Raw genomic sequence first — 27,667 nt, forward strand, 5'->3', positions numbered from 1 at the left:
AGCAGTGAAAGTAGTGACATTCTGGATCTTACTGCCACAAGAGGCTGTGGAGGCAGATGGTATCAGTGATTCAAGACTGTACTGGACAGATTCTTGGACAACAGATCCATAAGTGGACATTAAACCCACTCTGCAGAGATGCATCCCCCAGTTTACATTCCTCCTTACTTCCCCAACAAGCAGCTAGATAATGTGACATACCACAATATGCAGTTTGGAAAATCCTGTGATAAAATAAAAATACTACTTAAATCAGTTCAGGACTTACTTTTTAATGACATATTTCAAGCAGAAAACCTTTTTTCCTCCTAGTTATTATAGCACTAAAGGCCTGGTTAATAAAGCAGTTTGAATACTGAAGACTGGACAAAAGCTAAAGAAAAAAAAAAAGAGGACAAGTTACCTTCGCAGTTCATCATTGGGCCTGGTTCAAATCCTTCATGACAGTTGCACTCAAAACTGCCAATCACGTTAGTGCACGTACCATTTCCACATGGGTTGCCAAATGAACATTCATCAGTATCTGTATATAATGAATAAATGCATAGTGAAGAGAACTGTGACACATTTAAAATTGTGTTTTAAATTCAAGTGTTACAACTCTTATAATTTATGAAATATGGACACACCGATGCAATGTACTCCAGTGTAATCTAAGTTGTATCCCATGGGGCACTCACAGCGGAACGATCCATCAGTATTGATGCAGTGACCATTTGAGCAAATCCCTGGACTTTCAAGGCATTCATTGACATCTAAAAAGCAAGAAGATATTAGCAACCACTTAGTAAACTTCTGTATCAAGTCTTAAAAAAGCATTTTCAAAAAACTATGCACACTCTTCTGTTTGTCTCTAGCCATGCAATTTCAAAGGTAATCTTTTAACTACCATTTCATAATAGTCCACATTTATTAAAGGTCAGCCTCTTGGAACCTGGGGCTGTGGGGAGTAAGTGATCACATACTATAATATCCAAATCTAGTTTTAAGTATAGAGAGATTTTTTTTTTAATTATCAGGAAAAAGAATACCTACCTTCACGTGTATCATCAATTCCAGGAATAGTTCCATGACCATATGGACAAAGGTCCTGAAAGGCAACTGTAGAGGTATGTTTTAAAAAAAAAAATGAGTAAGTGAGAGAGACAACCCTGAGAGGCCTCCCCTTTCTGTGCTTGGAGAAAACCAAGAACTGAAAACAGTCGATTACTTCAGAAATTCTTGGCACTGTCCCATTTTGCTCTTCTCTTTTGCCTAAAGCAGGCTAGATTTAAAGATGGAGACTACTAATTCATTTCTCTACAGAGAAAAAAAACAACTCAGTATTTCCTTTTTTTTTTTTTCTGTGGTTTCTTCTATTTAATTTTGTTCCTTTTGTTGACCTGAAAATCATTCTAGAAAAGGCTGTAAGAAAGAATGCCAAAAAGATCTCTCTTTCTAATTATCAAAAAGGTACAACACAAATGTGCTCTTTCTTTTCTCCCACCTAAAAAGGCTTTATTTTACATCTTGATGTGTACCTTCTTCTTCCTTTGGACAGAGCTCACAAGGATCACCCCATCCTTCTCCTGGCATTTTACTGCAGCAACACTTTGCCTTTGTGGTGTTGAAAGCCTTTGGCACTGAGCATTTCCCATTCTCAAAGTTAGTGAAACAGAAGCTCTGGCGAGTATCTAAAAAAGAAAATACAGTTTTGTGGAGCTAGCACCTTGCACCTCCTACCTGGTTAGATGATGACTGTCTAGCTCTGAAAGGAGTAATGTTAGGCCTTTATTTTTCAGACTATTTTGAAAGCACTTTCTACTCCTCATAAACACATAGTTTAGATGGGACCTGCAGAGGATACTTTTTACTCATTCTACAAAGTATTTGTTATCTGTTAGAATAAGTTATTACATTCCTTAATCATTAACTCACCAAAACATCTCCGTCCATTATCAGACAGCACAAAACCTGTAGGACAGATGCACTGGAAACCTCCTGGAGTGTTTGTGCAAGAGCCAAAGAGACAGATGTTGGGATCCTCATTACACTCATTAATATCTGTAAATTAAAGGAGAAAAGCTTCACCATAACTCTATTGGCTGTGAATTCCTCAGTTAAGAAAGATTGCTTATTTATTTAACTTCAGCAGGAGGTGCTTCTCCAAGAAACCACTCAAGAGGTAAAGCAGCCTGAAGATTCCACTAACTCTTTCAAATTAGAGCATTTCACTGGCATGCGTTTTCCTCTCCAAATACCATTCTCTGTTCTTTGTCATATTTATAATATAACTTTAAATAAATGCTTTCAGAATGAAACAGAAGACATATTTCTGATAAGTATTTTTCTGTAAACATAAAACATCCAAAGATTAATATAAAAAATATCTGTACGTTGGAGGTACTTTGTAATTAAAGGTGGGCTTTTTTCATGCTGATTGACTGATTCTTGAACAAAACTAGAATCATAGAATATCCTGAGTTGGTAGGGACCTACAAGGATCATCGAATCCAACTCCTGTCCCTGCACAGGACAACCCCACAGGTCACACCATGTGTCTGAGGGAGTTGTCCAGTCTCTTCTTGAACACCGTCAGGCTTGGGGCCGTGACACCTCCCTGGGGAGCCTGTTCCAGTGCTCCACCACCCTCTGGGTGAAGAACCTTGTCCTAATGTCCAACCTAAACCTCCCCTGGCACATCTTCCTGACATTCCCTCGGGTTCTGTCACTGGTCACCAGAGAGAAGAGGTTGGTGCCTGCCCCTCCTCCTCCCCTTGTGAGGAAGCTGGAGCCCCATGAGGTCTCCCCTCAGTCTCCTCTTCTCCAGGCTGAACAAACCCAGTGACTTTAGCCGCTCCTCATACAGCTTCCTCTCCAAATCCTTCACCAGCTTTGTAGCCCTCTTCTGGACACTGTCCAGTAGCTTTATATCCCTTTTATCCTGAGGTGCCCAGAACTGCACACAGAGCTCCAGGTGAGGCCGCACCAGTGCAGAGCAGAGCGGGACAATCACCTCCCTGCCCGGCTGGCCATGCTGTGCTGGATGCACCCAGGACACGGGTGGCCCTCTTGGCTGACAGGGACACTGCTGGCTCATGTTCAACTTGCCATAGCCAGTAATATTCCTGGAAAACCAAAAGCTTTCATTTTAAATTCATGATTTTACAACTGAAGGTGATTTGAATTCATCTCAAATATAACTGCTAGTATGGAAACAGCAGCTGCCAAAAGAAACAATAAAGTTGGCAGGCAAACTGAATGTGGTGGCGTGATACAAAAGGATGAGAGAACTCTGGGGCTTAGAAAACACATCCTATTATTCAAGACAAAAATTCAAAAAGGTTTATGCAATCCAGTTCCTGCACCCATACAGATTAGCTGGCTATAGGCCAAATCTTTATGTCCTTGCCAGTGTTTTCTTCAGTTCATACAAGACAAGCTGCTTGTTCATTATTGGGAGTTATTTGGATGAATGAGTGTCTGGGGTTTCATACCACCTAACCTCAGCCATTTAAGCTAAAAACCAGTTTTCTTAATGTAGTCGCAGGGGAGAGACCGGTGCTTACTCTGTCCTCTGACCATCCAGAAACCTAAGATATCTAGGTTAGCTACCTAAAACAAGTTGTGTGCACCTTCCTTGCCAGGTGCCCCACACAGTCAATTTAAATGCCCAATAAATTCACAGTAGTCCTGTGTTTTGCTCTGCTGGAAAAGGGAGTTGTAACTTGGATTTATTTCTCATTCTCTGTCATACCAATTCTTAATTTATTGTCAGACATTCAGCTCCTGAATGATATTCAAGGGTTTAAATGAGACTTCTGTGAACAAACAAGAACATGCAAAATGATGAAAGGTCTGCTGTACCCTCTTTGTCCTCACGTGAATCTCAGCACTTGAGAGACATTATACAAAACACAAAATCCGAAAACAGTTGCTAGAGGAAACCAGTTTAAGCAATTGTTCCTATAAGCTCCATAATTTTATCAAGATTTTTATACTCCATAGCCCTCTGAAACCAGAAGCTTAGTTCATGCACTGATTGCTAGTAATTACCTTTCTGTAAACATTAAATAAATCTGGTACACAGATTGGTTTGTTTTATGAATGATATTTAAGAAAAAATAAAGTGAATGAAAGATAAAATACCATTTTTTGAAAAGTAAATATTTCTCTGTTTGCATTAATGAAGAAGTTGTATGTGCAAAATATAGTTCAATACAGTACAAAATATATTGCCTTCCATTTTTAAAACCTCTTCCTGAAGATTTTTCCTACTTACTTATTCCCTGTCACTGTGATTTTAAGTCAGGTGACATTCACAAATATTAGGGTGTACAACTACTTTCTACCAAATTAGAACTGGATACTTTTACTAATTTCTAAAATTGTTCAGAAGCAATAATTACAACTTGCCTTACCAATACAACTTTCACTTTTTACTTCATATCCTGGTGGACAGATGCATCTGAATGATCCTTCCAAATTTTGACAGGTACCCGGAGAGCATGAACCAGGTAGTGCCACACACTCATTAGTATCTTTGGAGAGCAAATGGAATTAAGAAAGGTTTAGAATCATGTAATTCTTACGGTAACAAAACAGGCTTATACATTAAAAAGTCTATAGGCCTCTTTTCTAATTTTCTAAGGCATTTAAATGCTTAAAGGTCAACAATTATTCCAAAATCCAGTTACTTCTACTGTGTTTTCATTAAAGTCACTGTCTTTTTTTTTAATATTTAGATACTCAGACTGTGGTGCTTCCCTCTAGATGGGAGCTAATAGTTTTGATTATTTCAGGTCACCAGTACTTTAACATGCCCTTGTGGGATCATACATACCAATGCAATTCTTGCCATCTGGAGTAAGTTCATATCCTTCATTACACAAACATTTGAAGGAACCAATTTCATTGAAACACTGTCCATTTCTGCACACCTGACCAAAAAAGGAACTGCACTCATCAACATCTGAAAAAAACAAAACAAATTAAAAAAAAAAAAAAACAGAAGCGAGAACTGAGTCCCAGCATAGTATATACAGTATGTTATAAACACACTCAAGTTGCAATATATATTTCTGTGGAAAAGGCAAATCTTGCAGCAACAAGAGAACAGATGACAGCTAGTGGAAAGTAACACTCACTCAAGTCCATTAAGGTATATGTTCTATATAAACAACACTTTTTTAAATAAGGTATTATAATTTTCAAACTTGCAGCATTACCTCAGCTACTGCATCTGGAGACATTCAATTACTGCCAAGTGACTGTATGATACTAACTCCAGACACAGAAAAGAATATGTTACATGGAGTGTTCTGGATTTTATCTGGATTTATATGTGCTTGAGTTTCCTCCTAAAACCTGCTTGTCATTTCCAAATTTTGGAATATGTCATTTGCTTTCTGCAGGATGATTTTCTCCTTCATAAGAGTTCTGAAAATGAGACTTGGAAATGCTTATTAGTTTGTAGAGTTACTTTGATAATGCAGACTTAAAGGAGAACTGCATAAGAAAAAATGCAGATGAGAAGGTTTCAGAATAAATGAAAAGGAGATCAGAGAAGTATCATGGTGTAAGCACAACTTATACTTCTCTGTTTTAAAATACTTGAATTTAAATGATGAAGACTAACATCAGTTTTACAGGAGAGGTAATAGTCTTCTTCAGAAGTACTAAGTACCAGCCCCTGAAAAAGATGCTCCTGACAGAAGATTGGCAGCTTTACTGCCAAGGGAAAGAACCTCCTTGGCAAATAGTGCCAATCTTCGGCAGCAGACTCTTTGTACCTGAATAAGTTTTAAATTTTATCTCTCCTGGAGAAGGTGAGGATTTAAAATACTTATGTCAGATGTTTTAGTTCTTTCCTGAACCAGAATGGAAAAAGTAGACTTCGTTCTGTCTTCCTTCTGTAGCAGGAAGGAATGCAAAGTCTTCCTCTCTTTTGGCTTATGTTCTGCACAAGGCAGAGGATCTACAGAGACTTATGAGCCTGTTGTTCAGCCCAAGAAGATTTTAGTTGCTTTATCACATGTATCCAGGAATTTAAATTGCCCAAACCCATCAGATATTCTCATGCCCTGTGCTTTAGGAAAAAGGAAATAGCAATGCCAGTATAAACCCTGTATAACCAGAGTTCATCTTAGGAGAGCAGATTTGTTAGATTAGTTGTACTGGCTTTCTTACTGCTGATCTGCTTCCTCTTTCACCCTGTGGACAAGTGTCAAGTAATACAGTGAAATAAAGAAATGTTTTTAAATTAATGAGGCAACACTGGCAACATATTTACTTACTGTGAGTGGTGCCTATGGACTGTGCCAATAGTCAAGGATGTGTGCTGTAATTACCCAACAAATCTAACAGAGGTGAGGGCTGCATTAAAACATCGGTGAACTGAAAGGTTGCCCCAGCAGTCCAGAGACTGATGGTTTACATTATCTCAAGGTGGTCAGTAAAAAATATTTTTAATTAGTTTAAAAAATTATAGTAATGATTAACCTCTAGGGCTGGTAACAGTATCAGTAACTGCACTCAATTAACTTTCTTAACACCCTGACCTGTCTTGTGTTTGAGTTTTAACTATATACCATCCTCCTTGGCACACCAAGCCAGCAGCAATGAAAATAAAGTTTGGATTACACCACCTACCCATACAATCATTATTATGAGTTAATTCAAACCCTGGATAACACAGACAGTTATACGATCCAACTGTGTTTTTACAAGTTCCATTTCCACATGGATGGCGTTCACATTCATCAACATCTGCAAAGAGAAACAAAACTGTATGTGGGAACTGATTTTCCCAGGTATCTGTTAATGTGTAATCTGTGCGCAGTGACAATATTCTAAACCTCAGTCTCCCATCTGTCACATTTTCTGTTTACACTACTAATTTTTACAGCTTCTGGGTACACATAAGAGAAGGTTACATGACACATATTTTATATGAATTTTAAAATAAAAGATAGTGTTATATACAAAGATAAAAGTGTATGTGCAGTATCTCAAAGCATTATGTCTTTTTGTTTCCTTACTAACATTTTTTAACTTCTGAATGTACACTAGTGATCAGAACTTAGTACAAAGGATTGAGCGTCACAGCCCTGGAACTACCTCAAATTTTATGTACATATTTTACTCCTAAGCTCATGGAAACCTGTTGAAAATGCACTATAAAGGAGTTTTGTGTCATTGTTCACAAGTCAATTTACATATGTAAATATACCATGTCAGTCTTACATCTGGAACTATAAAGATTGTTCACAAATTCTTGGGAATATTTATTTCTAAAAGGCACTAAAATTAAATATTTCCTGCTGTGCATTTCAGTAATGTCTAGAGCTTCATGCGGATCTGGAGTGTAGTTAGACCTTGTTTTCCCAGTTCTTGGGGACTTTCTGAAACGTTTATTTACAGAAGGTGGACATTTGTCATGCAGATAATTTCCATAACCTGTCATTGTCTAAATTTGTATGTCATGCTACAAAATTTTTAAAATTAGTTTTATAATTATTGAAATTACTGTTTTGAGTAACCACACTCTCAAAATTTTGCATTGTTAACAGAAGTCACTTTCCCAAATATCCTTTTCAGATTGTTTGACAAATATGATTTAGTCCAAATATGAGAAGACCCAAGGCATATACGAATATGTAATACAACGTGAATAGGTTTTAAATGTCCGTTTAAGGTTGGAATTGGAACACACTGAACTTCTCTATAGCTTAGGACTGACACCTAGATTATCATTATTTCAAAATTCAAAATACTTTTTTTTGATATTTTTCTCAAAGAGAACCGCATTCACGTATGCATCACCTTTTCTTTTTAAAGCCCTGTAGAACTGATCATGAAACACTAATAGAACTGGAAAAACACTCCTATTTTGCAATCTTCTTACTTCTTATATCATCTCTATCGTGTCATCATTTGAATACAAAATGAGTATAGATTCGTTACATTAAATGTAGTATTCTGGTTTTTAAATGAAACATGAACTCAGTAACTTTCTAAATAATTGAAAAATCTGTCTTTTTCTAATGTCCAAACTCTATCACTCTGTGATATCTCATATAAACTTCTCTGTCAGACAAGCCACTATGAAGTGTTTTTGTGAAAATTGTGCTAATATATTCTTCAGTAGCATGGAGCTATTTGTGAGAATACTGTGATTTTTTTTTCTCAAACTAATGTATCCACTCCAAGGGCAACTTCACATACTTTATTCACGAAAATATAAAACCATATGAATTAGTCTTTAATGTCACTATAATCTCAAAAATTTAGACTCATCTCCTCCAAAAACACCAAACAAACCGCATACAAAATTTTCCATACCCATGCACATAGTCTGGTCTTGGGATGCCTTAAAACCATTGTGACATACACACTGGTAACTTCCTTGCATGTCCACACATAAACCATGACTGCAAACATTAGGAATTTCCAGACATTCATTGCGATCTATAACAAAAATATAAAACAGATGGTACACATTATTGACTTTTATTATTCATTCATTTCACACAAACATGTTTTTACAATCTGTTACTGTTATTAAAACCAGACTCAAAATTATTCATAACTAAACCTGAATCATAACAAAACTTCACTTTATAGGAATGCCTTCCCTATACACCTAGAGGTCAAAACTACTGTTAGGATTTGGTTGATATATCAAGAATGTTCTTTAAAAATTTTATCCTGTCTTTTCTTCCCTTCTACAGAGAAACAGGGCTATAAAATAAAAACTGTTACATAAACCAGCAGAATACACAAAGTAACAGAAAATAAAGGATGCTGTTACCCTTTGGGAGAATCACGCACATACCATTGATTAGGTACAAACAGATTCAGACAAGAAACATCACCCGACTTCTTACCAACACAGGCGCCATTGGGTGAAAGTTTAAAACCAGCAGCACATTCACAGCGGTAACTACCAGGACTGTTGATACAGTCTGCATTTCTCTGACAGAGATTGTCTCCATTGCTGCACTCGTCAATATCTGAAACACCAAGAGCCATGGTTCAAGCAACAGAAGCCACAAGACAGTCGCTTCTGCCTAGAATTTCAGCTGTATTGTCCATTTCGTGCAAGACAAATCTTTTGTTCTCAATAAAGTATGAATATGCTGACCTCCAGCCTTCTGTGCCATACATGCAAATTAAAAGCAAAATCAACACTATTTCACCCGTAACACACTTTTTGGATGAAGGAGGATCCTACAAATCCAACTCACTACACATTGAAGTGGCTTTGCAATTTTAAATGCCAGCCTAAAGAAATTAGTTTTTGTATTTAAAAAAATGTTCCTTCTTGCCTTTGAACTGAAATAAGAAGTATCACAGTTTGTTAGCTTTCTAAGCCGCACATATCAGCACAAGACTCTTGAATGCCAATGACAAAACTCCTATTGACTTTAGGACACACAAAATTTCACTATTAGCTTCTACGAATATCTCTTAACTGTAGAACTGTAGAACAACAGACACAAAATGGAAAAAAATCAAGGAAATCTCTTCTCTGAGAAGTTTTAAGAGCAAGAATTCAAGTTCTTCCCCAAAATAAAATAAAATTAAATAAAAGCATTTAATTTACTTCCCATTCAGGAGTCAGTGAATTGCTTGAGACAAAACTATTACAAATTTTATCAAGTGCATGTGCATATGTATTAAAGGTAAACACATCACAAACTGATTTATAGACTTGAGCCCTACAAAAAAGATCACAGTCTGTCTCTTAGATTTTGAAAAACATGTGAGTTTAATGTTCCCCTTCCCTTTAAGATAAGCATGATTACAGGGGCTAAGTAGAAAATAACATCATTTTGAATCACCTTCACAGACCAAGAGCAGGTCATTGTAGCTGAATCCAGTAGGGCATTCACAGCGGAAGCTGCCAATCTGATTGATGCAAACACCATTCGCACAGATTCCTGGGATTTCCTTACATTCATCAATGTCTGAAAGTGAGACGAGTTAGTCAAAGTACAGTACTTCATGGCTTTACCTACTGCTTGGATTCTCAATTTCACTGTGTTTAAAGCTGAGAAGTTAATTTTAATCTACAAAAATCATATACAGGATATAAACTTTAACATATGCCTGTTATGAAAGAAAATGAACTACATGAACTTCAGGAAGTGATCAAAAAAGAATAATACTGAATATTAGACAAGATGCAGAACTGTTACATATGTGCAGATAAGTTCTGCAACATTTTTGAAGCCAAAAGATTTCATCTTACCAATTAAAACTCAAAACCATGACAGGTGAGCAAAACATCATAACAAAATGTTGAAATAAAAAAATGTAAATCAGAAGTACTCCACACAAAAACTAGTGTCACATTTTATGTCCCAATTGTAGCTCCACAACGAAATTAGAATTTTATTATATGAAATGTTCATTTTGGTACCGTTATACAGCTGCAACAACCTCATACAAAACAACTTCTTGTTTAAATAAGTTTAGTGAAACTTACCAACAGCTTTTCCAGTATGAATGTCAAAAGTGAAGCCAGGAATATTGCCGCATAAGTTCTTGAATTCAGCTACACCAAAACAGAGAACAATGCATTTTTAGAGAATATTTCTAGATCTCCCAAGAATTACTTGTAGTCTTCTCAGCATTTCAAGAGCTGATACAAGCCAAATCTACTCAGAAGAGCCATTGCCTCCTGTACAAATTGTATTGAAAATTTAGAATGCAAATAAATGAATGGAAATTGAAACACTAATTCATATTTCTCTTTTTTTCAAATCTTTGCAGACTTTCAAACGTGAGTAGATATCTGGTTTGAGAAACCAGCACTTCAGTTCTTGTTTTAAATAGAACTCCTTCAACTTACCTTCTAAGGTTTATCCCTGCAGCAACAGTTTCAGATAGGAGAAATAAAGGTAACTCAGCAGTACCTAGCACTTTTTGGTGATACTATCTCTGTTCTTTTCTGCAGAGATTACTGTAGCTTAGTTCCACTAAACCGTAGAGCAGAATGGACATTCTGTTTAAAAAAAATACTCCAAAAAAGAGTTTTGTTTTAGAATGATCAGTTTATATCCTCTTTTCCAGAGCATCTTGAGGATCGGAACTGTACAGTAAAAAGTACAAAATCAACAAAACCATGGTTTTCCAGGCAAGGTATATGAAGATAAGTGCGTTTGAAACATATAGAGGAAAATTGCTAGCACAGAATCAATTAATTCTTGCAGGATGTAAGAAATAACTACTTATTTTAAAAGAGTATTTCTTGTAAAGCATCTATGCTGGCATGAGATTTTACTAGTAAAACACTGCCTTGTATTACATTTTTACAGTACATTGATAAATTTTGATCTAGGTAGGAACATGAAAAATGACAGGCCTACAACTATAACTACATGAAATTTGCAAAATACTGACTGCCAGTGGAATTGTGTACTGAAAGTGCACTTGTTTGAAGAGAAGAAAATACTTCCAATGTGAACACACAACCAGTTTGAATGAACAATTTGCTTTAAGTGTGTGTTCACAGACAATAACCATGCAGCTGCTATTCAGCATCCTTTTAGATCATATCAGCACTCAAATTTTCCAGAAAAGTAGTAATTATCTTTCAATAATAAGTTTCCTAACTGATACTACAGAAAAATTCCAAAGCATAGAACCATAGAATCATTTCAGTTGGAAGAGACCCTCAGGATTATTGAGTCCAGTCATAACCTAACTCTAGCACTAAACCATGTCCCTAAGAACCTCGTCTACATGCCTTTTAAACACCTCCGGGGATTGTGACTCCACCACTTCCCTGGGCAGCCTGTTCCAATGCCTGACAACCCTTTACATGAAGAATTTTTTCCTAATACCCAGTCTCAACCTCTCCTGGTGCAACTTGAGGCCATTTTCTCTTGTCCTATCACGTGCTGCTTGGGAGAAGAGACCAACACCCTCCATGCTACAACTTCCTTTCACTGCTCCAAATGAGACTTGACAAAAGATTTTTCTCACATTCAAACATTCTTTGTTATTTCCTCTATAAGTCAAGTATGACCCAGTACACCAGAACTTCAGCATTTTCTTCTTTCTTCTGTCATTATTTAATGACTGCTTTAATGACTGCTTAAAACCTACTGAGGTTATTCTTGCAGTACAGGATACTGGAGCACAGAGGTCCCTGCCACAGTGTTGTACCAACCAGCAATTTTCTGCTCTGTTATATTAACATGTGTAAGATTTGAGGGTTAGAAAACAGTTGTCTTCTGTCAGGAGCATTGTGAAATCTACTGTGCTCTCAGTAAAGCAGTGAAACATACATACTAGATAAAAAGAGGACCTCATGTTCAGTACCCTGTCTCCATGGGCGATGATAACCTACTCCTGTGACAACACCTAACACACCAGGTCTGCAAGGATGAAGAAGAGGCACTGAGGATTGCAGGCCTTCTTTCATCTGTGTTATGCTACCTACAGGTTCCATGCATGCCATTTAATAGAGTTTTTCCTTATTATTTTCAGTTTGTATTGTGTAGAAGAACAGGCAAGGATTGTATGACAATACATTTATACACAGTACCAAATTATCCATACACAAACAAGCCAGAGATTTACTTTCTGAAAGCCTTTGCATCAATGACTTAGAAATATTTCAAAACCCCATATTCTTATCACTATGTTATTTTTTAGGAAAAAATTATATATCACATAACAAGAAAAAAACTCTCTGAGGTCAAATACTTCTGAAGTGATCAAACTATGAAAGAGTTCTGTAAATACTTGGTTACCTCTTAGCAGTGAAGCAGCTTTTTACACTTCTTTGGGTGAAAAAACCAAACAAACAAGAATGAGTTTTTTCCAATCAAAGTCTGCATGGTAATGGCTATGATCTCTATAATGTGTAAAACTAAGCAATACAGTCTTTATTACCTAAAGTCATAAAACAGAGATTGATTGTTAAACATAAATACATAAAAAGGAAGAAAGAGTTCTGTTCACAATGGAAAAAAAATGCAAACGCATTGGCATGTGAAGTTCATTTAGAGGAACAAAACAATTCTCATTGGAGCAGAATAATGCTCTTAATGAGCTACTGGGCTCAGTCTAGCAAACTGGTTAAGGTCAGTGTATCATAACCCCTGGCTGTAATGCGTAGCTCCCACCCAGATTTCAGAACAATTGATTATACCAAATAAGTGCAGCTATTCAACCATTTACACTTGAAATTTGTGTTTGATCTCTCACTCAATTGTTTTTCAGGGTGAAAAAGGTTCAACTATGTCTCCAAACACAGCAAAGGCATTTAGAAGAGCTAACAAGGCAATATTGAAATATTTCAAGAAATATTTTAACCCCATAACTGCCTGCAGACTAAGTGGAGTTGTCTCAACAAATATTTAAAAGCTGTAGAAGTTTTTGAGAACTTCAGTCATCAATTTGAAAGGAGAATTTTTTCTTCTGTTCAAGAACATTAATTGCATGAATCCCTGCTAGTACTTCGCTGTATTTTTCTCAACATTTTGTCATCATGATGACAATTTTATTGCACTGAGATAAATCACTATGGCAAAAAATTTTATGAGCTCCCTGTGATAGCAAACATGTATTTCCCCTCTCAAGATTATTTCCCTCTCCCATTCCTGACTGCTAGGAACCCTTCTTCATTCTCCTTCCTCCTGCTTAAGAAATAAAACGAAGAGACTGTTCTCATTTTCAGTCCCATTTTCCCCCTCTTTACTGCCTGTTGGGGAATGTCTTTCCTACATTATCTGCTCTTTCCCTTATATCACCAGGATAAACCACTTGGAATGAAAGTAATACATTCTTCACACTGACATCACAAACGATGCAGTATCAGAGGTACAGGTTTAGTGGCAGTAAACTTGGGGTAAATTCAATTAATCAATAAAATGTGTTTGTACTAAACAGGCACCTGAGTTTTTTAGTTTTATCTAGGTACCTTTGCTTTTTTTCACAAATGTAAGACTCTTTTAATGAAGGCCAGGTGCTACTGCCAAGTTTCCAAGTTGGTGATTCTCCCACCAATGATTTTTCTGAGTTCAGCTTTCAAGGGTGTTTTGTTCCAGGCAAGGAACTCCATAAAGACTAACTGAAAAAGAGCTGTACCTTATTATTCTCACCTCCCTTTAAAGAAGGGATTTTTTACTCCTTTTTATAACACCCTGATTATTGAGCTTTTGCATGTTCATCACCTTCAATAGAGGAAATGTAAAAGCAACTGAGAGGATTGCACTCAGATGTGAGACACAAGTGAAAAATCTAGAAAGGCAATACACTCAGTAATGAAACCCCATTTTTTATTCTGACTGATTAGGACTATCAGGAAAATGTAGCCCAACTATGCAGTAACTAAATTGCACTATCCTAAATTCATTAACCTGGAAGACAGTTCAGGCAGCAGGTGTATCTTGACATCCAGTATCTTCAGTCCTAGTGTTACTGCCCAATGACTGCTTTTCCAGAAACCTCAAAGTGACAGCTTTAGAGATGGGATTTCTGTAACGATGCATTCAGAAAACTTACTTATGCCTACTGTGCCATGCTGCTGGGTCTTACCTACACAAACATAGATCTTTGACATAAATCTAGATAACTGAAAGTAATTCTATGCCCATACAAGACCTCTGAAAGCTTGGTATTTGTTAGAAAGAAAGAATAAAATAACCACAGTATACTCATTTTATTGAGCCACATCACAAAAAAAAATAATTAGATCTACCTACAGATACTGGTCTTACAAATATCCTTTTAGCCACAGGGTTGATACGCTCCTGCTGCTGATGGGAAGGTCAGTCTGTGTTTTCCAGGCCTTTTTATTCATCTCACCGACACCTGACAGGGGTCTGTTCTCTTGCCCTTGCCTGCAGGGGTAGCTGAGAGGGAAAATATGCATGTTCTTCCTGAATTTTTTATTCATCTGTGGGGAACGATTGATGCCTTCGAATTATTCAAGCTATATCTTTCCATTCAATATGAAGCGATACTTCTTACACTCAAAAATATGGAAGAAATACCTATTCTTGCTTAGCACACCAAGACTTAATCCAGCCAGTGGCAGGTTGGCAGGATATTGTCACTTTGCTTTGGGAGCACAGCAAAGTTTTTTTGGGGGCTGAAATGTTAACTTTACGTCAAAGGAGTAGATGAGCAAAGAAAGTAACAAAATGGGAGTATTATAGTAGGCTTTACCTGTTCCTGGAGTTGGACATGGTTCACAAGGTTTGTTCCAGGCTTTCCCAACATTGTATGTGCAGCAACACATTCTTTTGGTCACATTGAAGGGCAGTTCATTCTCACAGGAGGTTCCATTATAGCTTCTGTAGCAAAAGCTTTTCCTCATGTCTAGACGTGAGAAAATAATCAAATTACAAAGTAACCAACAAACTAACTTAAGTAAATATCGCCCCCCTACCAACCTAGACAGTAGCTCATTAGCTCTGGCATCTGTATGCAACTCAACCATATGCATGGGTGCATTTAAAAATAATTTAAGGACTGAAGTAATCTACACTCTTTCTTTTAGACTTACCTGAAATCTGACATACTTTCAGTTTTCATTTAAAGACATAAAGAGGAAAAAGAAAAATTCCCAAGAAATCAGAAAGACACTATAGATGCTCATCAGATCCATTTCTACAGTAAATCTCACCATTTGGAAATAACTAGTGAAAATAAAAAAAAGATTTCTAAGTTCTCTTAAGGAATAAGAACACTTGAACACTGCACGTGACTCATTGGGATTTATTTCCTAGCTACATGACATAATTGTCTGGGACATAAAGGTAGGAAAAAGCAATACAAGGCTTTAGAACTGGCACATCTAAAAGGAAATTTTAAGTGGAGTGTCTGGCCCTGAAAAAGTCTGGTGTTCAGGCAGTTCTAGTAAAGATGACATTTTGCATACCCATGCAGTTATGTCCTCCATTCACTTGCATATATTCAGGTGGGCAAATGCAGGTGTAGTTCCCCAGTGTATTGTAGCAGGTGCCAGGACCACACACACCAGGATGTGCAACACACTCGTCAATATCTAGAGACCAAGCAAAAACACTACAATTAACAGGGGAAAAGAGGACCAAGTCCTAGCAAATGCTTCTGAGAAATACCACCATAATAAACTATGCTACGATACAAAAAATGTTTCATTTAAAGGCCAGCTTGGAAAGCACAGTTCAGATTTGAGTTAAGTAGCTAGAGTAACAGCTGCTGAAAAGTATTATTAATAGAATATTGCTAATCTCTATTAAGTCCAGCGAGTGAAGTACAAAAGAACACCCTAAATAAACTCACAGTTATTGAATTTACCACTGAAACTCGAGCACCTCCTGCCCCATCAGCTCCACAAAAGACATTCACACTCTCTTCTCAGAGGAATGTTACTGTCACTTTTCAGTTCTGTTCATGTGCTTACTATGCCACTGAGGAAAGACCTTTTAAGTACTCTATTTAGAAACGGGAAAACTGAATAATCACAATTTTGCTGCTCTAACCTTGGATCTTCTTATTTATGGTATTTGGGGCGTAAGACATTTTTGCCCATTCAATTTTAATTTCAAACTCACTTTGGTCAGGTTTTATTTTTTTCACTGAAGCTTAGCAAAGCCTTAGGAGTCACAGGCTCTGTTTTGAAAGGAGACTTCTATTTTTTTCCTCACAAAGTGAATGAAGAGAGGGAAGCTGACTTATGACACTCCAAGCTAGGAGAAACCATGAAAGATTCTTTACATTTTTGGGTCTATTTACCATTTTTTGTTCTAACAATTATGACAAATCTTGAACACAATAGGAAGACCAATATTAACTTTACTTCATGTTGCGTAAATTAAACTGCTACTCTGAAATACTGTGAAAAGAACACCTTTACTCACTTAAAATATATGGAGCCTAGTGAAGCTAGCGGGAGATATAAGGTGTTGAAGTAAGAAGCCAGAAATCATGAACAACCACTTTAGTTTACTGAAAACACATAGCTGAGATCTATCACGTAGAAATAAACAGTAGTATATTCAAGTGTTGCATTTCAAGTTTTACATTGGTCATATCACTGATGCCAAAGATAATGACTCTAGAGAAGACTTTAGGTAAAGGTGTGGGTACCATATCCACTTATGAATTTAAGGCTAAAATTGAGTGGTTTAAAAAATAACTGCACTGTGACAGAGAAGGCGGTTTCAGAGGGATGCAACCTTCACAGATTCTTGTCTCTTCACTGAGGTAGTAGCCTTTCGGACATTCACACTGGAAACTGCCAAAAGTATTGATGCAATTCCCACCTTGGCAGAGACCTGGCAGTTCCTGACATTCATCAATGTCTGAAAACAGAGGAAAAAAAATCACCATATTTTCATTCCAGAATGAAAAGAAACACGAGATTTTAAGCACTCCCCTGAAATTTTACCACCTAGCAGCTTTTAACTGTCAAGTGGATTTTTTTTTTTGCTTCTAAATTGCACTTCATGAAAACATGGATGAGACGCTCATTCTCTTCCATTTAAATAGCTCTTCAGGAGCAAGTTCCAGCTTGCTGAACCCATGGAGTTCAACTTCCATTAATGTTTACATGAATCTGGCACCAAATTCCTCATTCCTGCACACTCATTGGAACCAAAGTTTCTTTGTCCAATGAGTATTTCCTGAAACTTATACCTTCTACTGATAAGCTATAATTTTCATAAATGACTTATCCTTCAGGGGCCAATTTCAAAAGCCAATTCAAGTACAGAGGCACACAAAAGGTAGGCCTCAGCTTATTTTCCTATTGAAATATTGTTGGATTTCTTCAATATTCATTTACAGTATGCCTTTTCATCACATTGTTGTCAAATTCATATTACCATTAAATGCAATGATTTCTGCAAAATACAGTTACTGTATACATCTGTCTGAAGATGGCATTTTTTTTATTACCAGCCATCACAGTCATTTACGATAAACTCACCTTCTAAAATAATAGTGATGGGATTTGGTCTGAATCCTTCTCCTCCTGGACAGAGAGTATTATATTCCGCTACAGTAAGGTACAGTAAAGTATAACAAGAGAGAGCATATCAGTCATATGAAGAATAAAATGCTAACGACAGAAACATAAAATTTCATTTTTGTTTTTAATGAGTCTTCTTCCCTATACACATTGTTTTTCTGCTCTTCTTGATCTATTCATGGTACATAAAGCAAGTGCATTAGATTACTAGAAAATCAAGGTAAGAGTTCTGCTTAAAACATTACCAAAAGCTCAGATATTTTGGAGGAAGGCACAATGTTGTTTTCTCTGTACTGTGCCTTTATAAAGGCACATATTTTGCATTTTGACTAGTTCTTTAATACGAAATACCAGCATATCCTTGATCAAGATATGTATTAAAATTGGAGTTCATACTATTAGGAGACTTTAAAGAACAGCATGCTTGACCTTTCGGTTGCATTAGTCATTGAAAGGACTTCAACGCTCTAAAAAATGGATAAGTATCATTGGGTAGCAGTTTTGGAAGTACTCCAGACTGAACCAGAAATAGTTATCGAACAGTTACCAAAACTCTCTACTGAGAACTACCACAGCTCTCCAATTAAAGGGATGATTTGAATTCCAAGCATTATTAATTTCTTTATTTCCCTACCAACATGGAGCTGTTGAGTAAAAATTCCTACTAGATGCCTACAAACCATTCCATTCTTAAGATACATAAGAATGTGACACTGTAAGAACAGGAACCAAGGCTGTCACAGAAGACTAAAGGACAGGTATTCTAACACTTGTGTCTGCACCTCTGCATCACTCCTCTGATAGCAGTAGGGAGATTTTATTTTACAACTGTGCCAGAACACTGCCTCATGAAGAAAATAGATTGCTTAAATGATAAATGTATAGCAATAGCTTAAAACATTTCAAATACTTTTTCCTTCCCTTGTTAGAATCTTCTGCAGTAAGAGTGTGGGTGGAGAACAAGAGAACATTTCCTTACTGCTGTTTACAGGGGGACACGTCTCACAGGGGTTCCCCCAAGCCTTTCCCAAAGAGCAGCAGCATGAGGAACGACTGACTCCGACCCCAATTTCAGTATTGCAGGATAGGCTCCCATCCCCTCGTGGTCCATACTTCAGGTAGCAATTGCCAACACGGTTATCTACATATGAAACACATATGACTATGGCTGCAGACAATGATCCGGACAAAGAAACAACAGGCATTCACTTCATCTAGAAGCAGGAATAACTTTGTGCCTTTGAAGCCATCGACAAGCTGAAAACACTCAAGTACACTGACAGTTACTGATGTTGAGAGAGACAGCAGGGAAAATGGGTAGCTTCAGCTTCCTAAGTACCTAGAGACAAGTTTAAAATGTTTGCACAACTTTTGAAGTCACACCATACTCTAATAGCACATACACTTTTCCCAGTCTTTCACTCCAGAAAATATCAGAGAGCTTGCTGCAGTTTACTGTTATTATTTCTTCTCAATATTCTGACTGTGGTTAGGCTATGACTCTTGTGGAATTAGAATTTACGTATTTTTCTATGGAATCAGAGAATAAAGTCATCTCACTGGAAGAATTCTTCCACTGGCAAAAAAATTATCAAAAAGTCATTAATATTGAAACAAATAATCTGCATGTGCAGTAGGTTTCAGGAAAATTAGTTATTAGTTCACACAAAGTGTATCTTCACGATTGAGACAACTGCTGGCATCAGTATAATGAGCAAGGAATCTAAAAGAAGTACAGCTATGAGTTTTCTTACTCTTGCACATATTGTCTCCTTGATTTTTATTAATGGAAAGTAACTAGCAGTGAGGTACAAATATAAAGAATTATATATTTCTTATTACAGACAAATAAGATGAACAATAATTTCCTCAAGAGTAGTGTTGTAATTCTAAAGAATTAACTTGCTACCAAAGACTGCCTCTAAAGAGGCACAGAAAACCATTCAAAACCTTTTTAATAAATTCATTGTATAAAGGCCACAATACCTTTTTGCATTTTCACTATTTCTGTTAATGATATGACTAAGAAACTTATAAATTAATTTTTGAGTTATTTCCCAAATGCATATTTTACCAAGAAATATGTTTTAAATTTACTGCTTGCAGCAAGTGCCAGATGCTATAGACTTTGTAATTTACATGGAGTAAAATGAGCACAGTATGATAAATGTGGGTAGTTCATACATTCAGAATTTCCAGAGGCTGAGAAATGTCTTGATATGACATGGGTTTTTAAGTTATCCTGAGGTTTGGGACATATCTATGAAAGAAACTTGAAGGCAACCTTCTGAATTGTTAGGAAATACTTTTTCTCAAGACCCTTAAGTTAGTTAAATATGTATAATATAAAACCACAACTTCGCATTCATTTTAAGACAGAATATTTTTTTAAAGATTCTTAACATCAATCAAGACAAAACCTTCAAGCTGTCCAAAGGACTTAAATTTATTTAAATTTAAGCAGTAATAGACAAGTTTGGACCAATCTTTTTGTACAGACCAAACATACTTTAGCAGAGTTTGTGAAAAAGGAGGTTGTTCTTTGGCCCTACATATTTTACAACAAATTTCAGTATCTCACCATAAATGCACATTGTGGTAAAGCTAAAATACTCAGTTAAGAATTAAGTGGTAGAGGCATATGTATTCTGTACCTCAGAGTCTCTGACGGAAAGAGAATGAACTTCAAGCAGGATATTTTTATCTCCTTAGAGGCAAGATCTCCATTCGTGATAGTACAAGACATCTGTCTTTTTAAGAGAAGCCAGGAAGAGATTTGGCTCCATTCTTTCTGGTAGAAGCGAAAAACAATGACCACTTTGGAAGATGGATTCAGCCCAAGACCTCGGGCCCATCAAGAACAATAGGAAGTGACAGACCTTGGAACGAAGGCGGATCCTGGAATCCTCTAGCAGAGTATCAATACTGAGTCCACCAAGAGTTTTAAGTTTCAGTTTATTCCTCACATGAACCGTCTTGACACAGCACCATGTTCCTCTTTGCGAAGGATATTTCTGTTTCTTCTTAAAGGAATTGGAATTTAAATTCCTCTGCCCTCTTTTTTTTTTCTCCTCAAGTGTGCAAGAAAGAGTGCTATTGAAGAGAACCAGAAGCTGCTGTTCTTTGACAAAAAGTTTCTGAAATATTTCTCAGCACAACTTGTGCATTCCAGAAACAAGAAACTTTCCTTTTTCTTGGTGAGGTCTACTAGCCTCTGTGAGTTTTTTCTTCCAGATGAGTACAAACATAGATTGCAAACTAGGTAATATTTTAGCATGTGCCAGTGACACAAATGCCACTGCAAGTGAAGATGCAATTTGGATTTGCAGTCCTGAGACTATAAGGGATCACAAGGAAACTGAACTTCAGTTCTTCCCTGTTTAGACTCCATAATCAGTAAAACAGACATATGTGAAACATACCAAATCTAGAACCAGAACTAGTATAGCTGCATTGGAATGGCAACTCTGTTTTCACTTCCCATGTAGAATAATTTAAGCCTCTGAAAATACTACAAATGAGAACTGTTGGTGAAAGAAAAAAAGTTCAAAACCTAACAATGTCTATAATAATATAAAACAGATTAACTAATATTTTTTGTTGCATGTGGTGCCCCATCTCTTCAAGGGCTTCTGAAAAAATGGGCACTAAAGTATCATTTCATTCATGGATTAGGGCTTTATTTCTATTTGTTTAGTCTGATGATATTTCATGGGAAGCAGAGGGCTTGCTTGCCCCTGTCAAAAACAAAGGCCTAATATTCACTGGGTGTTTTTTGCACTGTCATAGAATCAAGCTGTAGAGAGATGGAAAATGTACACCCAAGGCTTGCAGCTCCTCCCACAGACAGATAAGTGGATTCCAGTTCTGCCACTGTCTGAAATTGAACTTGAAAAAAAAATAAAACCCAATCAAAAAGCTCATGTTTGCTCAGGGGGCTGTGTCTTGGGAATCTCTCTTCTGTATGATCAGTCCTTCTGAAACTGAAAATGCTTCTTATACAAGGGAAAGGAAAAGAGTCTTTGTACCAGAGAGGGGGACAGCCCTAGCAGTATTTCCTCAGGACAGAAACAAGGAAGAGTCAAGTCGCTTTTCTACCATTTTCTTATTGAAAACACTTATTAAAAACACTTTTTCTTCAGAGAAGAAGAGCTTGTTATCTCATTTGGGACTCTAGAGTTGTTAGATTTTCCCTTGAGTAGGCTCCCTTCCACTGTGGAGGCTTCCTTGAGGAAACATGGGTTCCCTGCCAAAAATGTCATTGGGACAACTGGTCCCAAAGTAGAGTGCCAACTCAAACTCCTATTTTTCAGTGAAACACAAACCAGCTAGCAACAGGACAATTCGTTCTCACAAGGTTCTTCAGACATCACTTAAATTCTTTGGTCATAATTCAGTGCTTGCAGGGCTGATCATACACAGTCACTGTTTGTAGGAAAGAATGAGGATTTCAGTAGTTATATGCTGCAGTAGTGGAGCCAAAAAGGCAGGATTTCATCGTTTCCACTGAATCTTCAGATGAAGCCAAGCTGAAAGCTTAAGTCAGAGTACAACTGCAGAAGAAAAATGTTAAGGCAGGAAGAGTCTATGGGAAACAGAAACACAGGTTTCCAATTCAATGGGAATAGATTATATAAACTTACTTTATCTTTAAAAATCTCAGTTTAAAGTTTTAGAATAAATCGATCAGGACTGTGGACATTTAAGGGTCTCAAACAGGACTTGTTTCAAGCATCCAGAGAATATTCATAGGTAGAAAATGGAGAAACATGTAAAAGATGAGCAATAAAAATTTATTCTGAAGGAAATCTGCATGTCTTTTAAAATTATTTGCTTAGAATATATTTATTTGCCACCACACCATAGTATTACTGCACACATTTAGGAAATGGATAGAGTTCTAACTACCAATTCAGGAGAACTGGAGTGTAACCAAGGTAATATAACAAAAAGGCTGTTTTCCAAATGAAAAGTCAGGAGGCTTTCCCAGGATCACACACAAATTCTTATGGTTGAACCTTAGCCTCTCTCTCAACTCCCCTCTTCCCCAAAACTTCCCTAGGCTGCTAGTATATACACTAATCACATGACAGTCCTATTATCATATAGCAAGGGGTAAATAAAATGAAAATTCACTTAAAGTCTGTGTAACCCAGAGAGAATTACAGAAACTACAGTGAAACATGTTGTTTTTTACTTTGTCTCCAGCAGAATGCGTATCACAACCAGTTTTAATTCCAGTTTAAACTTAAGCTAAACACATAGATCAGTGACAAGAGAAACCTAGGATTAAAAAAATCATTTTTTTAATGAGAATTGTTGACTGTCAGGAGAATTGAAATGCAGATAATATACATTTCGACAAAATTTAAAGATGTGTATTTTAAACAAACTATAAACATCATTAATCAGTTAAAATAATTAACTTCATCTCTAGAAAACTATATAATAAGATATGCAGCATATGGAAGTAAAACTTTTCTGTCTTGCTACCCTTATTTGCATCAAAACAGTCACTTTGGCTGTGATTTCTAAATAGTTCAAGTAGCTTTCACTCACCTACACAACCCACTCCAGTAGGATTCAGTTGGAAGTCTGGAGGGCAATTACACTCGTATCTTCCAGGAGTATTTACACAAAGACCATTAACACAATTAATGGGATCGGCACATTCATCAATATCTAAGATAGGAAGGTTACATTTATAAATCTGCTCACCAGACAGAAAATAAGAATAGTTTTACGTTTTAAAGACAAAATGGTCAAGAAAATTTCAAATGCAAGTGAATTTTAGCTGAAATTGAACAAAAGAACTTCAACCATTTAGGAATAACCTTTGCACAGCTCTATATTTAACAAGCCATTCTTTTTGTTCCATTCTTAAACCAACTCCAAAGCATGCAATTCTACACATTGCTTGTTTAGTGGAGAAAAATGCACTCTTTTCGTAAGAGAATACAATGCATGTTGAACTCATCTTTGAATTAACTTGGTGCAATAAAAAAAAAAAGAAAAGTAAGTCTTGACATATTTCTGAACAGAAGAGATATACCTGTACAGTTTCCCCCAGTTCGATCTAGTTCATAGCCATCATCACAGATACAATGAAACATTCCTGGTAGATCATTACAGGTACCAAATACACATATGTTCTGGAAGGAGCATTCATCGATATCTGAAGGAATATATTAAGGACAGAAAAATACACATCATTACCATATTAAACCAGTGTGTTGTACTACTAAAAGCAAATGAAGCCACATGTAAAAAAATATTTTAAAAATCAGCACTGAGTAATTACTTTTAGTTTTGTGTAGAATGCCATAGCTAGGGATTTGTGAGGCATTCTCCATTAAGCCATGTGTTAGTTATTCCTCTTTTACACAGTATGAAGTAAAAATAGCAAAACTGACTTCTCAGAAATCAAAATGAAAGCTAAGTCAAAAAGCCAGTAAGTTCCTTCCAAAATTTGCATTAAACAGAATGAAGCGTAACACCATACAAAGGTGTCACTCATTTCCTAGCTCATAGTCTGCAACATTTCTTAGTAATGGTAAGATTTTCAAAATACCATTCTCAGGGAAAAAAAATTATACTAAAAAGAAAGAGAAGGAGAAGGCATCAACAGTTACTTACACCTCCTTGGAGAAAGAACATAGGGAAAAGGAATACAGGGTGTAAGAACTGATTTTCTCAATCCCATGTTAAACCAATTATATAGTAACTATATACAGATGAGCTAAAATACATGTGAAGGACTGCCTGTGCGCTCATGTAAATTGAAGATGAAATAAAGCTGAAAGACACTGACAGAGAATTAGATGACTTTGTCAACTACGGTCCTAGAAAACAAGTTAAATATTAACACAGAGAGAAAAGTTATGGTTTTAGACACAAACTATAAAGGACTTCTGAGTTTAAGGTAAGTAAGAGAAGAGGGAAAAAATCTGTGCATATACTGTCTGATAGCAAGACTTCTAAGTTGCCAAAGTAAAGCAGCTGTGCAAAGGGCCAACACACCTCTAGAATGTACTAGTGAGCTATTTTTAGCGGAGATAGGAAGGCAGAAAGCATTAATATCATCTCACAATACATAGCTAAACCTTCATTTGACATTCTGTGTACAGTGCTCTCTTTAAGAGTGATGAACTAAAAATGGATGAGGCGTAAAAAACAATATTAAAATGGTTAATTAAATATCTACTTTGAATTTGGTTGACTTGCCTCCTTATAGGAACATAAGAGAAGGGGTAACTTTTGAGGAGGAAAGAGAGAAATTTTTAAGGGAAAATGAAATTTAAGATAAATGCCTAATATCCAACAGTCCTCAGTAAATTTAAACTAGATATTAAAGGGCTTAGAACCTCAGAGTACAGCTATGGAATGACCTCCAAATCAGGTCACGAATATAACCTGTGTTCAGATAAAGCTTCATAAAAAGACTGTATCATCAAGATGCTAATGTACTGACATCTCAAGGTGTTTCTGAAGGAACTGGATGAATTAATAATATCACAATTATCGTACTAAATCCAGGCTTTGGATTTTGTCCCTTGATGGCAGAAATCATCTAAGATTCACCTTATCATAGGACAAACTAATTTACCAACTTTTTTTTTTTTAAAAAAGATAACTTCTTTTAAGTATTCAGCACCCAGATCTTTTAGTTCTCCAACAGTACAATTTAATCTATAGAATGCTTTCAGATCTCTCTTGGAATCATAATAATATACCAATATACCAAATATTTTTCCAAAATTCTTCCATTTATTTTTTCAGAGCATCATTGTGGACCAATTGAAAAGCCAAATGTTGGTGAGCTGCTGTCACAAGAATCAGAATCATATTGTTTTTCAAAACACTGATTGGCTGATATGTATTTTGGGATTTTTATTAGACCATTGGCCTGACCATAACATGACTAACTAACCGAGCTGCCCTGAGTTCAGTAAAGATGATTGACTCTAGGTGGTAATTACTAACAAATCTGACCAAAACAGTCACATAGCTAATTTTTCAGAAGCATGTGCAATTTTTTTACAGCTAGAAGTCTGATTCATACATGTGCACCTCAATGTTTGAACATGCCAAGTTATGAACTGAATTTTAGAGACTATATTTTGGAATCTGTTTTTAATGTCTTATCAAGAATTTTAACTTTCTAAGATCTTATGAGGCTTCTATCATTAAATATGAAATAAGTTTAAAAGCTTTGGAGCACCAGTTAAAAATACTTCATCTCATATACAGTTCTCTTACATTAAAAAAAACAAAAAAAAAGATGAAAGAATACAACAGGCAACAGAGACTGAATTGGACTAGAAAGACAGTAACTTCTTTTGTCGTCCAGATGATCTGGTACAATATTAAGAGTGAAAGGGTGATGATAAAAAATCTCCAGTACACATTTTAAGAAGTGTTACAAACTTGTCAAATATAGCAGTGATTTGCCTACTTCAATTTTCCTCAGAACACTTATTTTAAAATGAAGTCACAATGCAGTTTGTGCCTCCTATGTAAGTACACTAAATAAACCAGTGATGAACACAGGATTTTCCACACACTATTCACTGGTGACAAAGAGAAATAATAATAATAAAAACAACCCCAAAATTACTGAGCCAAACCTCTCCTCTGAGATTTTTGGAGCAAGGCCAGGAAAACTTCATAAAAAGATGAAAGCTACCCTCAAAATAAGTCACACTGCAAAAAAATCCTCACTTGAAGAAATTACTTATTTGTGAAGCTTATGCTGAATATTCTCTTTCTGGTTGAGGTCCTTCCAGCACTTGTTGTTTGCTTCACAGCAGCCAATTCAAACTCAGAAAATGAACCTAAAGTAGCAGTGGCTTACCTTGGCATGACCTGCTGTCCGAGGCGGGAGTGAATCCCATCTCACACTCGCAGCGATAGGCACCAGGGACATTCAAACACTGTCCATTTTCACACAGATTAACATTTTCTGCACACTCATCAACATCTGTGGGAGACAGAATATTTCTTTAAAACTATATGTTTCACTAGCAAAATACAAATAATATTATCCTAATGTTCAAAATAATACTGTTGAGTATTGATACAAACCAAAACATTTACATCTGAAGATGAAGTCATTTGAAAGAATGCAGAAAAGTGAACATTGTGTGACTTCCAAAATTATTCCTTTTACCATGCCATGACTCCTTACTCCTTGCTTCTCATTAACAGATTTATTTTTTTTAAAAAATGCGAGATTCAGTAGTACTCAGCTTTGACAAATAAGTTGAATACTTTGCTTGCCAAGTCAAAACTTTGTCTCCTAGTACATATTGCTATGTTACTTTGACATAAAATACATTCAAAAGGCACATTTTCTTAAGTGGATCATACATAGAAAATTATTTTCATATGCATTTTAGAAAACATACTTTGAGGATTATGAACATTATAACTACAATTTGCACACTACTGAGGATTCTTCTAGAATGTCCCAAAAGGAAAGGGTTTTGTTTGTTCGTTTTTCTTTAAGAGCTATAAAAGAGCAGAATGCCAAAGGCAGGCAATTACCACTGTGGTCATCGTAAGGACTCCTAATTTTGCCAGATATGCTTATGATTATAAAAAAAAAATTAAATATACTTTCTAAATTTTGTTAGCCAATCCCTAGTATCCCATCTGATTTTTAAAAAACACAAGATCTGAAACTTAGTGTGTTAATAATAGGGATGA

The 27,667-nt window shown here is 36.2% G+C and overlaps 1 protein-coding gene across 3 annotated transcripts in view; it reads right to left on the reverse strand.

Annotated features, from left to right (window-relative positions):
* FBN2 (fibrillin 2) overlaps positions 1-27,667 on the reverse strand; it is a 169,658-nt gene that overhangs the window by 17,643 nt on the left and 124,348 nt on the right. For all 3 annotated transcript variants that reach the window (XM_065657769.1, XM_065657768.1, XM_065657770.1), the window contains exons 34-53: positions 26,814-26,939; positions 24,012-24,134; positions 23,519-23,641; positions 18,939-19,100; positions 17,918-17,986; positions 17,166-17,291; positions 15,884-16,009; positions 15,169-15,321; positions 10,472-10,540; positions 9,825-9,950; positions 8,868-8,993; positions 8,323-8,448; positions 6,631-6,747; positions 4,823-4,951; positions 4,401-4,520; positions 1,918-2,043; positions 1,521-1,673; positions 1,036-1,101; positions 630-755; positions 404-523 (exon numbers count right to left, since the gene is read on the reverse strand). In XM_065657769.1, the coding sequence (XP_065513841.1) occupies positions 404-523; positions 630-755; positions 1,036-1,101; positions 1,521-1,673; positions 1,918-2,043; positions 4,401-4,520; positions 4,823-4,951; positions 6,631-6,747; positions 8,323-8,448; positions 8,868-8,993; positions 9,825-9,950; positions 10,472-10,540; positions 15,169-15,321; positions 15,884-16,009; positions 17,166-17,291; positions 17,918-17,986; positions 18,939-19,100; positions 23,519-23,641; positions 24,012-24,134; positions 26,814-26,939 (2,412 nt within the window). The remainder of the gene's footprint in view (positions 1-403; positions 524-629; positions 756-1,035; positions 1,102-1,520; positions 1,674-1,917; positions 2,044-4,400; positions 4,521-4,822; positions 4,952-6,630; positions 6,748-8,322; positions 8,449-8,867; positions 8,994-9,824; positions 9,951-10,471; positions 10,541-15,168; positions 15,322-15,883; positions 16,010-17,165; positions 17,292-17,917; positions 17,987-18,938; positions 19,101-23,518; positions 23,642-24,011; positions 24,135-26,813; positions 26,940-27,667) is intronic.

This window comes from Caloenas nicobarica, chromosome Z (genome assembly GCF_036013445.1).
Source record: "Caloenas nicobarica isolate bCalNic1 chromosome Z, bCalNic1.hap1, whole genome shotgun sequence".
NCBI lineage: Eukaryota > Metazoa > Chordata > Aves > Columbiformes > Columbidae > Caloenas > Caloenas nicobarica.